Genomic DNA, 14362 nt, shown 5'->3' on the forward strand with positions numbered 1-14362 from the left:
TGACTGTCACTGCAGACAATAATAGAATAAGCCCTCCTTATAATTAGAATTTAGGAGGAATGGAATACAGAGTACAGTGAACCAGAGTCACAGTAATGCAATGGATCTGAAAAAAATTCATAGGGAAACATGTGTTCATGGAACAAGTAACAACCCTCAAGTGTTAAATCAAAGCAGAAAATATGTCTAATTTCCAATATTCAGAAAGGCACTTAGGGTGCAAACCTAGGGCTCCTGGAAGGGTGTCCCAAGGGGCAGAGGATATGATGGACCTCGTTTTCTGTGGGCAGAGAGGGAGGTCTGCAGTAGAAACCCATCAGTAATTGGTGTTGGAAAGCTCAACTTCTGTGATTGTTCAGCTGGCAGTACTCCGTGGATGATAAGGGCAAAATGTGGGGCAGATGGGGAAGGGCTCAAAGCTCTCCAGACTCACTCTTGAAATGGAAGCAACTGCCCTAGCTCCAGTTATTTTAACTGCTATTGGATGATGATGATGATTTAAAAAAAGAAGAGAGGTTTCCCCTGCCCCAGAACACGCACACACACACACACACTTTTCCACCTGGCTGGTGTGAGCTTGGCAGGGCTTAGGAAGTGGTAGTTCCTCTGCTCATTTGCTCCCCCTGTTTTAAACATGAGCATTCCTTACACTGAGTACTGATCATCTTTCTCTCTCTCTTCCGTATCAGAGAATAGTGTAGGTGATGCTTCTAAGAGTACAAAAAATTGCCAACAACATGCATGATATGCAGGTCAGTGTGATGCTGTGATGTCACCCTGATTTGGGAGACTTGAAAAGCATCTTTCATTTTGTCTCATGAAATCAGCATTTCTCTTTGAGAGGCTTGCAAAACCAAAGCCAAACTCATTACAATGCAATGGATATGAGCAAGCCTCTTATTTCCAGCTATGGTAAAAACCTTATCAGCCCACAGAGCTTATTGCTATCTTGCTGCAGATGACTTCTACTTGAATCACCATTTATTTTGGATTAATTTGCATTGATTTTCATTGTCTGTATTCTCAAGTAACGAAAGGGGCCTCTTTGTAGTACCCTGGCTAGTGAGTTGCTCCCATGCAAGTCAGGATCCATATAAAAGCTTCCTTCCATTTCCGATAGTTCAGGTAGGAACTGCAATGAAATGTTACAGTGTGCAATGCTCTTGTTCAGGATTCTAGTCAATCAGCCATACTGTTTTCCAGCATGGTCCATTCCATTCCGTTCCTCTCCCCACTGCCTGCCACGTTTCATTCCTCCCTCATTCCACACCCAACAAGGATATAGTGCCTATTGGACTGTTTTTGTCCCCATCTACATATTTTTTGTACTTCATCAAGCCTGTAGGATTTCCACAAGGCTGCTGATCAATGGTGGCTGGTGACCACTGAATGGAAGGCAGGGAAATCAACAGTAGGTGGTACCAGAGTCAATGACAAGCAGAAAAAAATAATTCTAATTTTCATAGAATTATAGAGTTGGAAAAGACCATGAGGGTCATCTAGTCCAACTCCCTGCAATGAAGGAATATTTTGCTTGACATGAAGCTGGAACCCACAACCTGGAGATTAAGAGTCTCATTCTCTCCTAACTGAGCTATCGCTCAGGTCTAGATGATGGACTATTTCACTGTTCCCATCTTACTCCTCCTTGCTAATTCTATAAGGGGAAAAGGAGACTAAGGAGGATGGCAACCAATGACATCCCCTGGACTGGTAAGAAGACAGGCAGATAGGGACTGGCTGAGAAGAGACAGAGGTTGGTGGGGCAATGCCCCATTAAACCTAATGGACTCTGGCAATTGCTACCTCCCTCTCATGGATATTTCTGTTTGTGGCACATAAAGGTCCACACTTGTAGAAGCAGTGGTTGTCAACCTTAGGACCCCTTGGCATATTTACAGAGGAAAGAAACCATTATGAGCCCCAAACACAGACACACGCACCCTGGACCAAGCATTCACCACAGCCAAATCTATTAGCCACACCAGAATGCTTCTTTCAACTCTAATTTCAGTTGGGTAGATGGTGGGAGGAGATCATGGAGGCATCAGTAAAGGCCCATGGATGCCAGAGTAGCAATTCTTGGTGTATAGATCATTTAGCATATCCTGCAAGTAACTCTTTCTTCCTTGAAAGGTCAGGAATAGCTTGCATCCTGTGTGAAACACGGTAGCAGAGGAAATGGAAGCCTTTACATAGACCCAGACTGCTAGAGAAGGAACCACATGAAGTGGGTAGCCTTCATGTGAGGAAAGGAAGTCTTAGCCTTAAATTCAAACCGAATGATAAAAGGAAACATGAATGATTCCTGCTGGTCATTGTTGAGATGACAGCAAGTAGTCCACAGAACTCTGGAACGTATAATTAACAATATTATTGGTGAGTGTGTTCTAACATTTTAGCAAGTATTTCAGCGATTTTGTAGGTTTAAGAAGACAGGAATCTTCCTTATACTGAGTCAAATCATTGGTCTGTCTAGCTCTTCTTGTCTATACTCACAGGCACAACTTTCTGGAGCTTCAGACATGAAAATTTCAGCTCTGACTAGAGATGCTGGGGGGGGGGGGGTTGAAATTGGGACCTACTGCATGCAAAACACTCAGCTACTGCATTTCCCCTAGATAGTATCATCACAAATGTGCCTTTTGATTTTGAATTTTTAAAAAGGGGGTTCCTACACACAGATTTGTTTTCTGACAGCTAAATTTAAAAAAGACAAAACTAGCCGGGAAAGTAAATTTATTTCCAACCTTATAAGTGAGAAAGAGAGAGAACCACAGACAAAAGAAAACCCCCAAATATTTATAATTATGAAAAAGTAATTGACAATACTTGTTTCTCTTAAAAATTAAACAGAAGCATATAGAAAAGGTGTTACATTTCTGCCTAACAACGCAGTAAAAAGTACATTATCAAGTAGTGAAAATTATGATGAAGATTATTGTCATTTTGAAGATAAAGGTGGAAATGACAACTTAACAGCAAGTTCACTTTTCCTCTATATGTTAATATAAATTGCGAGCTTTCAAAATTTTAATTCATATCACGGAAATGTGCAAATCTAGCAAAATAGTCTTTGGATTATAAAAATAAGAAAATAATAATAACAATAACGAAAGAACTCTGAACTAAAGAGTGTGAAAGTATATAGAATGTGCATTCTGTTAAAATGTAGTATAGAAATAGGACATGATATAATAGTTACATTTTTTCCTTACACTCAAGCCTACTAGTGGGGCATCTACCAATCTTAGACCTTTAATGGCAAAAGACAACTATATTGAAGTGATTAAATTTAAATCAACATCTTTAAGTTAAAACGAAAATTACCATAAGCAATGCAGCTCTTGCCAATATTGGCATTCTTCACTGCCAGTTGAAGACAGAAGCAGCATTTATCCCCCTGTCCAATCTCCTCTGGGACATTAAAAATGGGCTTTGCTGATGATATGGTTGTTTTCTATATTACATTTTCAGACCTCTGACCTTCCCCTACTAGCTATCTAAAATCTAGCTTGCTTACATTTGTTTCCAGATGTTAAACAAATAGATGAACATAATCTGGTCTGTTGTCTAAACTAATCCAGAACTAATCTATAGTCCCTTTTAAAAATTGATTAAATCAATACATATTAAATAAAAAAGCTATGTATTTATTTTTCAATGTTTTATATTCTAAACGTTGAAGCAGCAATACCTGCCCAGCGAACTAAAATAAACAACTACTAAAATATCAAAGCACTAATTAATATATTTCTTAGGTAGAAGTTGGGTAGAAAATTGTTAGTGGGCATGCATCCCCAAATTGGGTCAGGCTGAGATTTAAGTCTCTTGCAGTCCACAGAAGGCTAAAATGGATAGTCAGCTTAAAAAGCACTGAGTAAATTATAAGTACAGTGCATGCCTGCACATTTATAAAGTCATTTGTGAGACTGTCAAGAGGAAAGATAAATGCATATAACAGGGCAAAAATACTTAGGAAAACTGAACTGAATCCAGAGCTGACTCATTTTACATTTAAGGTGCTACTGCATTCTTGGAGCAGCTGCCAGCTTGCCAGTATTTCGCTAAAAAACAACTTGTAATTGATTTTAAATAATCACTTAACAAGACATCTTGAACTACAAACGCATAATAAATAGGGCTATTAAAAGGTCAAATGGGTAGTGAGGGGAGATATACATATGTAAATGGAGCATTAGAAACAACACTTTCCCTTTAAATTTTTAATAAACAAAACCAGAAGTAAAAAAAGAATCATTTTTTTTTATTTCAAAGTCTGCTTCATATATTGAAGCGCATATTAAAGCAACAGTACAATGTTCATAAAATATAAGTGTGATGTAACATTTCTTACATGTCAGAATACTGATATTTGTATGTATACTAAAAATAAGAACTTTAAATTGTACAAATAGATACATTTAAAAATGACATAGAAATAGGGCGCCTCTCACTGCAACAAGACAGAGTTTTATATCTGGCACGTATTAGATTAAGATGAAAGTATAAGCAAAAAGATTTACAAGAGTCAGCAGAAACAAGTCGGATGCTCAAGAGACATTATAATTGTACATTGTCCTGTACATACATCATATGTGTTTAAGCTGGCTGAATATTATATATTTCAAGTTTAAAAATGCACTACATACGGAGTGTCCATAGTTTAAGGCGAAATTACAGCTCAGAACTGTTATCCTTTCTAATTTGTGGAAGCTTCTTTGACATAAAAGACTTAGTTGTTCATCATACATACAAAGATTGCCCGATTGTAGGATGATTTTTTTATTTTTATTTTTTAAAAAGAGTTTCCCTTCACTTAAATATTTCGTATTTCACAAGTGGTTATTTTTGTCCCCCTTCTAGTGAAGTTGATAACCAACTCCTATATTTGCCTTTTGCATGAAAAGGTTCTTCACAGTATTTACCACTTTTTCTTAACATCCGTTTTTAATTTAAGGACTCTCCTGAACCACACCAAACCAAAAATGCTTTATACGAACCTTTTCTTGTTTTATTTTAAAAAAATACCTGCTTACATTTCCTCTGATTTCTTTTTCTCAGAACATTAGACACAGTTCTTAAGGCCAAATTTTAACTTTATTGTTAAGAATCATCTTCAAAAGTGTCTTTGGAGCCATATAAGTCTGCTAGTTTCTTAAAACGAGGTCCCCAATTTTGTAGATAGTCATAGTCCAAATCGGAATCTGTCGTTGCTGACTCCAACGAGCTAAGTGAACCAGCCACTGAGCCTCTTCCTTCATAGCCATAGATCTGGATAGAGTCATAGGGAGGAGCTGTTGGGTCATTGTCTGCTTCTTGTATTCTTGTGTTGATAAAGTCATCAACATCAACACTGTTTGGAGCAGGCCGAAGCCCTGGCCGTGGCATGTACTGGTACTCCGGCTTTATGTCTTTGCGAGGAATAAATCCATTGATGCCGTCGGGGTTTTGCAAAGTAGCAATGTCAAAAGCTTCAGTGTCTTCTTCCCCGCCACCTTCATCATCATAAGTAATGATATTCTCTCGAACATCTTCTTCTTCAAAAACAATAAGAGGCTCTTTCTTCTGACGTTTAAGTGTTACAAATAACACTACAATCACTGATGGAGGAAATGAGAAGGTTATTATTATTATTATTATTATTATTATTATTACTACTACTAAAAAGCAAGTGAAAGAAACAATCTTGTGTGCACTGGGCAAATCTTAGAATAACAGGCAAAAATACTGGGTTGAATCCAAAGATTCCATTCCATTCACATAATGAGCTTCTGTTCTAAGAAAGTGAGTTCTGCTTATGGAAGGCCTTCTTTTGTCCTTCCATTCACAGAATTCTTCTATGCATGAAAAGCCTTTCTGTGAATAGAACAAAACTTTTGGATCTAATCCATTTTGAACAGAGATGTGCAGAGCCCACTGCAGGGTGAATTTGTATTTTAACAGGTTAATTTCCCATATGCCTGCTGGATGTCTGGAACACCATCTGAGCTCCTTTCTGGATTTGGAACACACCAGGCACTGACACCCTGATCTGGTGCCTTTATGAGTCCTCCCCATCAAGGGAATAGTGGAATTCCTGAGATTATACTGGGAGACTCTTTACACTAAAGGCACATGGTGTCTGCTTGGCACTACAAAAAAACGGGGTTCACCAAGATGTGGCTGCTGTGCTGTGCTCAGTTTGGTGTATACTGAGTTCAACATATTTTTGTAGGATCACACACCGTATTTCAATGGAGAAGGGAGAATGAGGAGAAGCAAGACAAGGGAGAGGAAAATAAATGTTAAGATTTCCTTACCTAACAAAATGACAATACAAGCAAGGATGGCAATTAAAGCTCCAGTGCTAAGTCCAGCATTGAGGACGTAGGCTTCTGGGTTGCAAGAGATTAATTGTCCATTTCCATCACAACCACACACCCGGATTGTGAGTATGTTGGTACTGCTCTGTGGCGGGTTCCCACCATCACTTATCACGATGGGCAGAGAATACAAATCCTTCGTCTGCCGGTTGAAGCTTGTGCGTTTCGCATAAACACTTGCTGTGTTATCTGTTGTAAATAAGATAATGATCATTATAAGGCTTATTCCAGCACCAACCCCTTTGTAAAAAGAATTTGCATTTGCCCTTTTGTCCAAAATAAACACAGAACTTCGGTCCTAATGGCATGACAACATTTTAACATTATGTCTTCTGCATATTGTCATGCTCTCATCATTTCAGTTATTTGAGAATAAAATGCAGTGGTGAAAAGAACAGAAAGTGGGTGAAGAAAATAAAACACATAACTTTGCTCATAATATTATAGACACACCCATTTATGGGTATTGATTACTGCACAGAGCTTGTAAAATGTGAGACATGCATCCCTAAATGGCAGGGGTATGAAAGAGACGCATACCAAGAACATGGATAGGTAAATCTGTCAATTTTGGTTCTGTCAGGGAACTGCCATCGGAGCCAGAGGGAGAGAGGGGGCTCCAGAGGGATTCTGGAGAGCGTCCCGGGATGGGGAGAAGCAGCCCATCTTCTGGGGAAGGAAATCAGCGTAGCATCAGTGGAGAAGGGGGGCAGATGGGGGAATCGTCGAGGCGGTCCCATGACTCCTCGCCGGGGACCAGCGGGGAGAGCACGGGTCCTCCGCTGCCCACACCCTCCTTGCGCAGAAGGCTTCCGCGCAGGGAGAGTAGGCGGAGACTAGGCATCAAAGAGCATCTTTGCTGGAAGAAGTTCAAGAAACGCCAACTGACGGATTCTGCCAGCAATTGAGACAGCCACGGGCAAGTGGCTGTCCAGACAGAAAAGGTTCACTCAGGCAACCCAGCCAGGTGTGGCGCCGGTTTACGCACGAGCAACCCCCAGAACCATTACAGGTTCCTTTCAATTTCTATTTAATTCTAATTTTGAATCCTGGTCTCCACATTTCCACATCCATTTGTGAATTTATCTTACTTTGCACATTTTGAAATGCATTTTTCTAGTACACACATTTTTGTAAAGCAATTTTCGATAATACAAGGCATTTATGAATGTTATATTCACAAATATGTGCATTTTTGTGCACATTACTTGGCATGAGAACTGTAGTGAAAAAAGAGAGAAGCAGGGATCTTGAAGGGTGGTTCTGTTTTCACATTGTTTGAGACAGTGCAAATTAGTTACATTTGCCTCTGAATCAACTTTCTGCCCCATCCCTAGTCAAAAAGCACATGCCCAATGTTAGGAAGCTTCAGTCAGTCATTTTCAGGCAGAAAATGCACGTCCCTCCTTTGTAAGTCCTTTAATACATAGTTAAGGTGGGGAGTAGTATAATACTTGGAGGCTCATCCCTGCCCTACACATGTTCACACTCTGTGCAATTTAAAAACCTGAAAAGGTTGGATTTGCAAAGATGAGGAGCAAGTCCCATCCTTCTACAGCTGCATGCAAGTAGGCTATGTTCAACCCTCAAAAAAATGCACATAGATCAGAGAAGAGGCATATTTATTTTAATCGTTTATATGCTGCTTTTAAAAACAAAACTTTACTCAGGGCATCTTCCAATCAGCAGAATAAAAATCTCTTAGATCAGTATATTTGGAAACAAACAAAAACAAAACAAACAAATAAAAGTCATGTACAACAATCCCAAATAAGCAGAATGAAACTATTTCTAATCCTGATGGGGGGAAAAATAATGTTACAATTTAAATAGACAATAATACCAGTTTAAATATCCAGCTCCTAATTTGGCCATAGGCACACTTGGGGAAAATAATCTTTAACATATGTTCCATAGATATGGGGTCACCACTGAAAAAGCCCTGTGAGCAAGGCATCCGTGGCTGATCTTAAACCCTAGGCAGAGTCAGGCAATCCTTCAGGTAACCAGATCACAAACTCTTCACAGTTCTACAGGTTAAAATCGTTACTTTAAACTGCACAGGGACAGCTCCTTCTTGTTTGATCACCTTTTTACCATGTGAGCATCTATACTGTGAGCTTTTTTAAAAACCACAATATTTGATGGTGGCCACTAGATGGCTTTACAAGAGATTTACAAATTATGGGCATGATGGATACCCCCAGGATCAGAGGCGGCAGTATGTCTCCATATACTAGTGATGGGGGTAGGAGTGAGCTTTGTCCTGTTTGGGACTTCCCAGAGGGAAGCAACTTTACTTTACTTTACTTTACTTTACTTTACTTTACTTTACTTTACTTTACTTTACTTTACTTTAGCAACTCTGAGAAATTAGATGTTGGACTAGACAGGCTTTTGGTCTGATCCAGCAGGGCCTATACCTGCTGAAGCTTCTGGTTCACCTTTAAAGGCAGACTCACAAAAAGTACATTTCAGTAGACTACAGTGGTACCTCGGGTTAAGAACTTAATTCGTTCGGGAGCTCTGTTCTTAACCTGAAACTGTTCTTAACCTCTGAGGTACCACTTAGCTAATGGGGCCTTCTTCTGCCACCGCACCGCCACCACACGATTTCTGTTCTCATCCTGAAGCAAAGTTCTTAACCCAAGGTACTATTTCTGGGTTAGTGGAGTCTGTAACCTGAAGCGTCTGTAACCCGAGGTACCATTGCATTCTGTATGTGATCCCCCTCCCATGTCCATTGGCTCACCCCACATTTGTATCTATAGTTTGCATGTCATTTAGGAAATGTACCTCATTTCAAAACATACATTACTAGGTACTCTCTACCACATCAGATTATTTACAATCTACCCTCTAGTATTCACTACCTTTATTGGAAGGGTCTCAGGTAGGGGGTCTTTTCCATCACATACCTAATTTCTTTAACTGGAGATGCCAGAGATTTAATTGGGGCTTTCTGTGGAATAGAATCTCCACTTCTTCCTAATACAATCTTTGTTTTTGCTGAGAAACAGAATAGGTGTGGGGAATCTTTGGCCCTCCAAATGTTGCTGAACTACAACTCCCATCATCCCGGTCATTTGCCATGTTTGCTAGGGCTGATAGGAGTTCTAGATCAGCAACATTTGGTGGGCCAAAAGTTCTCCACCCCTGACCTGGAGAATCTAAGGGTATTATTTTAAGGGTGCCTCATTGGCTGAGATCTCATCCCCCCATTTCAACATCATTATTCGTTGAAACATCCCTCATTTAGAGAAGCCATCCCAGTTTCTGATTTGATCCCAGAATGTCCCACTTTTCCTTAGGATGACACTATTTTCATTGGAGAAATGTTGGAGGGTATGGAGTTATTTGACCCCCAAGCCATCTTAAGGAAATCCTGTATAGGGAAGTTTTTTAATGTTTAATGTTTTATTGTGTTTTTATCTATGGTGGGAGCCACCCAGAGAGGCTGGGGCAACCCAGTAAGATACGTGGGGTATAAATAGTAAAATTATCATTATGGAATGGGATGTCCCTATTTTCGTAGGAGGGTATGCATCAAGGCACTTAAATTTAAATCACCATTTCATGCATATCGCACTGAATAAATGGAACCCTTCAGACTGCATGGCAGTCTGCAGAACTATACCCTGAATTTAAGATATGGTGTTGTTCTTTAAGTCATAGTAGTCAAAATCAAAATGACTCATGTGTTATGGCTAAATGGAGCTAAATACCTACCTAAATTTAGCTGTCAAAATAAATATTTTCCCTCTTTATATTTTCAGTGTATTGCCTTTGGCAGACATCATAGTATTCAAGCACTTGAAAGAAATGGCATTTATTCAGACATAATGTCACTGGGCATAATTCCAATAAAGCCAGTCCTGGAACTAAATTTGGCTCAACAAAGAAGCTAATTCGTAATGCTATCATTTCCTCAGACTTTATTTACTGTTTAAAAGAGGTGGGTCCAAGCCAAATATTACTGTAAGTTTTTCCCACCCTGGGCATGTGATTGTAATCAGATGTGGTGAGTTTATCAGTACCAGGATAAATATCTGTGGATTCCTTCTTTAAAAGAGGGCTGCTAACAGTATGATTTCCTTTTATCCCTTTTCAAAGGCCATGAAATCCTTATATGCGTACACAGGGGGGAAATAGCAATTCTAAATTTCATGGTTGTGTACTGCAAAAGGCATGTGATCCGCACAAACAGAGGTGTTAGATCGAGCATAAGTAACCTGCAGCCATCCAGTTGTTGTAGGGCTCCAACTCCAGTCAACAAGTACATGTATTACTCCAAGGTCTATAATAATCTTAATTCTTGCATCCTCTAGAATCATGAAGTTGCCACTACTTTTATTATCCACTCTGAACGTACTGTAGGAGAAGAGCAGGGGGGGAAATCCATTCCAAACAACTTCAAACTCCATTAATGTTGTTTTTCTTTCAAAAGCACCAGCAGGTGGCTGCTATCTCCTGATCCGATCCTTCTTCATAGATTGGTTGCAGTTCTTTTATATGTTTATGGTATTTCCAGAAAGACTTATTTCCTCCTCTTTGATGCTCCTCTAGACACCTTGGTAAAAAGTCTGTGGGTTTGTTTATTCATTGAAATGCCCTTTCTTTTTCATTTTAAGCAAGTCAAAGAAAGTTTGGTATAGATTATTGAATTTTACCACCTGCTGTACAGCAGACCAAATATCATTGACTGTACTCCAACAACAACAACAAAATGCATCAAAAAGAAAGCTCTCCTGAGGTCAGTAAGATAAGAGTGTGGTGGCCTGGGCATGCATGGAAGTCCACAGCTTGGGGCTGGCAGCTTTAGCACATTCACATCTAAGGTCCACTTCACAAATATCATTCCGTGTTGCAGAAGTGGTCATCGTTCACGTATGTCAGGACTCTTACAGTGGTTAGATGGACATCTGGATGTGGTTGGATGCAATTATCTGTTAACACTTCTGAAATGTCTAGTTGTAGGCTAGGAATGATGCAGTAGTGGCTTCATAAGAGCAAAACCATCATCATCTTCAGAAAGCATTTCCATAGCGTAGCTGAACTCCACACTAAAGTTGTTCAATTAACATGGTGCAATTAATACTTATTCATTCTTTTCCATTTGTTTTCTCTTCTCTTCTTTTCTAGCTTTTGTGTGAATAATTGCCTTCATGCCAGGTAATGGAAGAAGGTAGGACTAGATCTAATGAGCTTACAAGAGCCAAACTTTGGAATGAACTTCTTGCTGGTAAGACCAATAAAGCAACGACCTAGACAGGTGATTGGCTTTTCCTTGATGGAAGTCTTCAAGTAGAGGCTGAATTGGGGATCCAATGCATTAGTGATGCTCTAGCTCTGGGTTTCCAGCATTGCAACTAGAAGCCAACAAGGACTCCTCCAATTCTACGTTTCTATGAATTTTGCCACTAAACAAATTAGGCCACATTGATAAAAGTCAAAAACCATAGACAATTCATTATGGTACAGTTCTCTAACCATCCTTAAAAGCCTTCCAAAGGAATTCTCATGCTTGGTCTGTGTATGAAACAGCATCATATAATACAATTTGTTTTTTATATAAAAAATCAATAATGCTTGGAAATCATTTAATAACTGTTTATATAATATATTGTGGATTTGTGTCTGGATAGAGTAGTCACTGTTCCAGGAGAACATCAACATTATTTGTTTGTTTTTTGTTGTTTGTAACAGAACAGCAACTCTACATAGCTGCTAGGACTTGCTACCCAGGCAAGACTAATGTTCCAACAGCTTACACCTGATACCTTTAGGTCAAAGAATACCTGATCTCTCGATCTCCCTCCCTCTCTCTCTCTCTCTCTCTCTCTCTCTCTCTCACACACACACACACAGAGGGAAAAAGAGAAAGAGAGCATTTTGCTCATAAGTGTATGCCCATCTAATCCAGGATCCTGTTCCCTTAGTGTCCATTCAGATGTCCATGAGAATCCAACAAGCAGAATTCAAGTGCAACAGTTCTTTCCTCTTCTGCAAAGCGTGTTCTCCTTCATGGAGAGCATGTGTTGCAGTGGGGTCTGCTGAGCCACCCCTCTGTTACCAGGCAGGGTCTCTAAAGATGGCCTGGGGCAGTGATTGGTTCACTGGGTTGCTGGGGTAAAAGTTATGTTGCAATTTTGGTGGGAGGGGTAAAATGTTTAAATACTCTGCACGCAGCCTGGAGCTTTCTCTTTGCTGCGTGCAACGGATCACCCGCCCACCCGCCCTTGAGTAAGGGGTTGTTGCATTGACCTTGCTATGCCTGTCATGGGGTCGTCTGCCGTTGGGGCAGGGGCTTGGTAGGAATTTTGTCCATCTGGCTGATTGGCTGGGCCATTTGGTTTTTGCCTACTGCGTAGCAAATCGTCACAACTTGTAAGGTTGCGGTTAGGCATTGGTTATAAATTGGTGGAGGAGGGGTTAGGATAGGCTGGGCCTGCCCCTCCATGGTTGCTGCGGAAAGGGAATTCCGTTAAAGGAATCCTTGGGCTTGCCATCTTTTCGTCCAATCCCTGGAATGGGACTAGGGCCGGCAAGCCTTCGGGGAGCAGGCGGGTGAGAGTTGAGGGTCTGTGTCTCAGCTCCAATTCTTCCCCGACTTGCTTTCCCCCGCACTGTCTTTCGGTGGTGCCCGGAAGTCAGTTCTGTCCCCAGTCGGGAGGACAGATAGTCTTAACCAATGCCTAAACAACCACTCACTTTTTTGTATTTAAATAAAGTTGTGGTCAAAATTATGCCAAAAACCTTAAACAAAAATTCAGTGTGCGTTGTGAGTTATTTGGGGGGTGGCTTGGGGACCTCGACACGCAACTCCCACAAACTGGTGTTCAGAGGCACTCTGCCTCTTACAGTGCAAGCAGAATATAGCCACCATGGCTTCTGTCATTCTTTCCTATTGATAAGCATTCCCCCACCCCCACCCCAGTTTGGAATGATGTATGTTTACTTCTGAATGGTTTGATGGCTGAAGATGGTTATGTACACATTAGATTCCTGAAAAGCTGCAAGACACTTCTGCTGCATGGCAGAGACCCATGCAAGATGACATTATTATTATCTTGTTCCTTCTTGCAGCATTCCTGGACATACATTTAAGACACAGGGCTAAAAGGGCATATTTTTTCTCATGTAAGCATGCTGACCATTAAAGGCTAAAGGGGCACTGCTACTGCAGTGGAATTTCTGCTACCCATTATCAGTGAGGCCAGTGTCATGTACACAAGAATATGGCCTGACCATAAAACTGGTAAGAACCAGTTAAGGAAAAACCTAAGAGCACAAGAAGGGATCTGCATGTACAACAGCAACTACAACAACGTGTGTACAAGGATTGTGTCTGGATGAGAGATGGTGAGGAAAAGGGATGGCAGAAGGTGGCTGGGAAGAGGATGAAAAAGCCAAGGTGATGCATGTTTTGTCTGTACAGTGTGCGCCCTAATGGAAAGTCCTTGCAGACTCTCCCCTGTAGTACATTATTGAATAAAGTCTGACTGATTGGGAATTGGGTATGCGTCTGCATACTTGAACCCCAAAGGGGAAATTTCCGCCACAGTAGAAGGGAGTTCATTTTTGTATGAAGAATCCGTTTCAACTGACTTTTATTGCTGTGCCTCTGATCTTCCTGCAATACTGGTACATTCTGTCCCAAACTGTCATGGGAATTAAAAATGATACCAGATGTATAGAGAGAGTGTGAAGTAAGAAGATGGTTGTCTATTAATATGATGCAATGTGAGTAAACACTTTTATCACAGCATGAAATTACCCATTATCCCATGCTTTCTATAGAACCAAGCTGGGCTTGAGAAAGCCAGTAACGCCACTGACTATTAACAGGATGTAAAATGTGACTTTTTTATTATTTCAATATGTAATTACTTTTGGGAAACGAGTAGAAACTCTATTAAATGATCATTATAGGATGGTATTCACTTTAAAAGTTCTGGCAGGGGCCTAAACTTAGGAGTTTTCATTAACTGATTTTG

General features: G+C 40.3%; 1 protein-coding gene across 2 annotated transcripts in view; it reads right to left on the reverse strand.

The window, feature by feature from the left end:
- Positions 1-4246: 4246 nt before the first annotated feature.
- Positions 4247-14362, reverse strand: part of CDH11 (cadherin 11) — a 107212-nt gene continuing 97096 nt past the window's right edge. For both annotated transcript variants that reach the window (XM_079988220.1, XM_079988219.1), the window contains exons 12-13: positions 6303-6554; positions 4247-5603 (exon numbers count right to left, since the gene is read on the reverse strand). In XM_079988220.1, the coding sequence (XP_079844346.1) occupies positions 5107-5603; positions 6303-6554 (749 nt within the window). In that variant the 3' untranslated portion in view covers positions 4247-5106. The remainder of the gene's footprint in view (positions 5604-6302; positions 6555-14362) is intronic.

Source organism: Podarcis cretensis (assembly GCF_951804945.1).
Source record: "Podarcis cretensis genome assembly, chromosome: 8".
NCBI classification, from domain to species: Eukaryota; Metazoa; Chordata; class Lepidosauria; order Squamata; family Lacertidae; genus Podarcis; species Podarcis cretensis.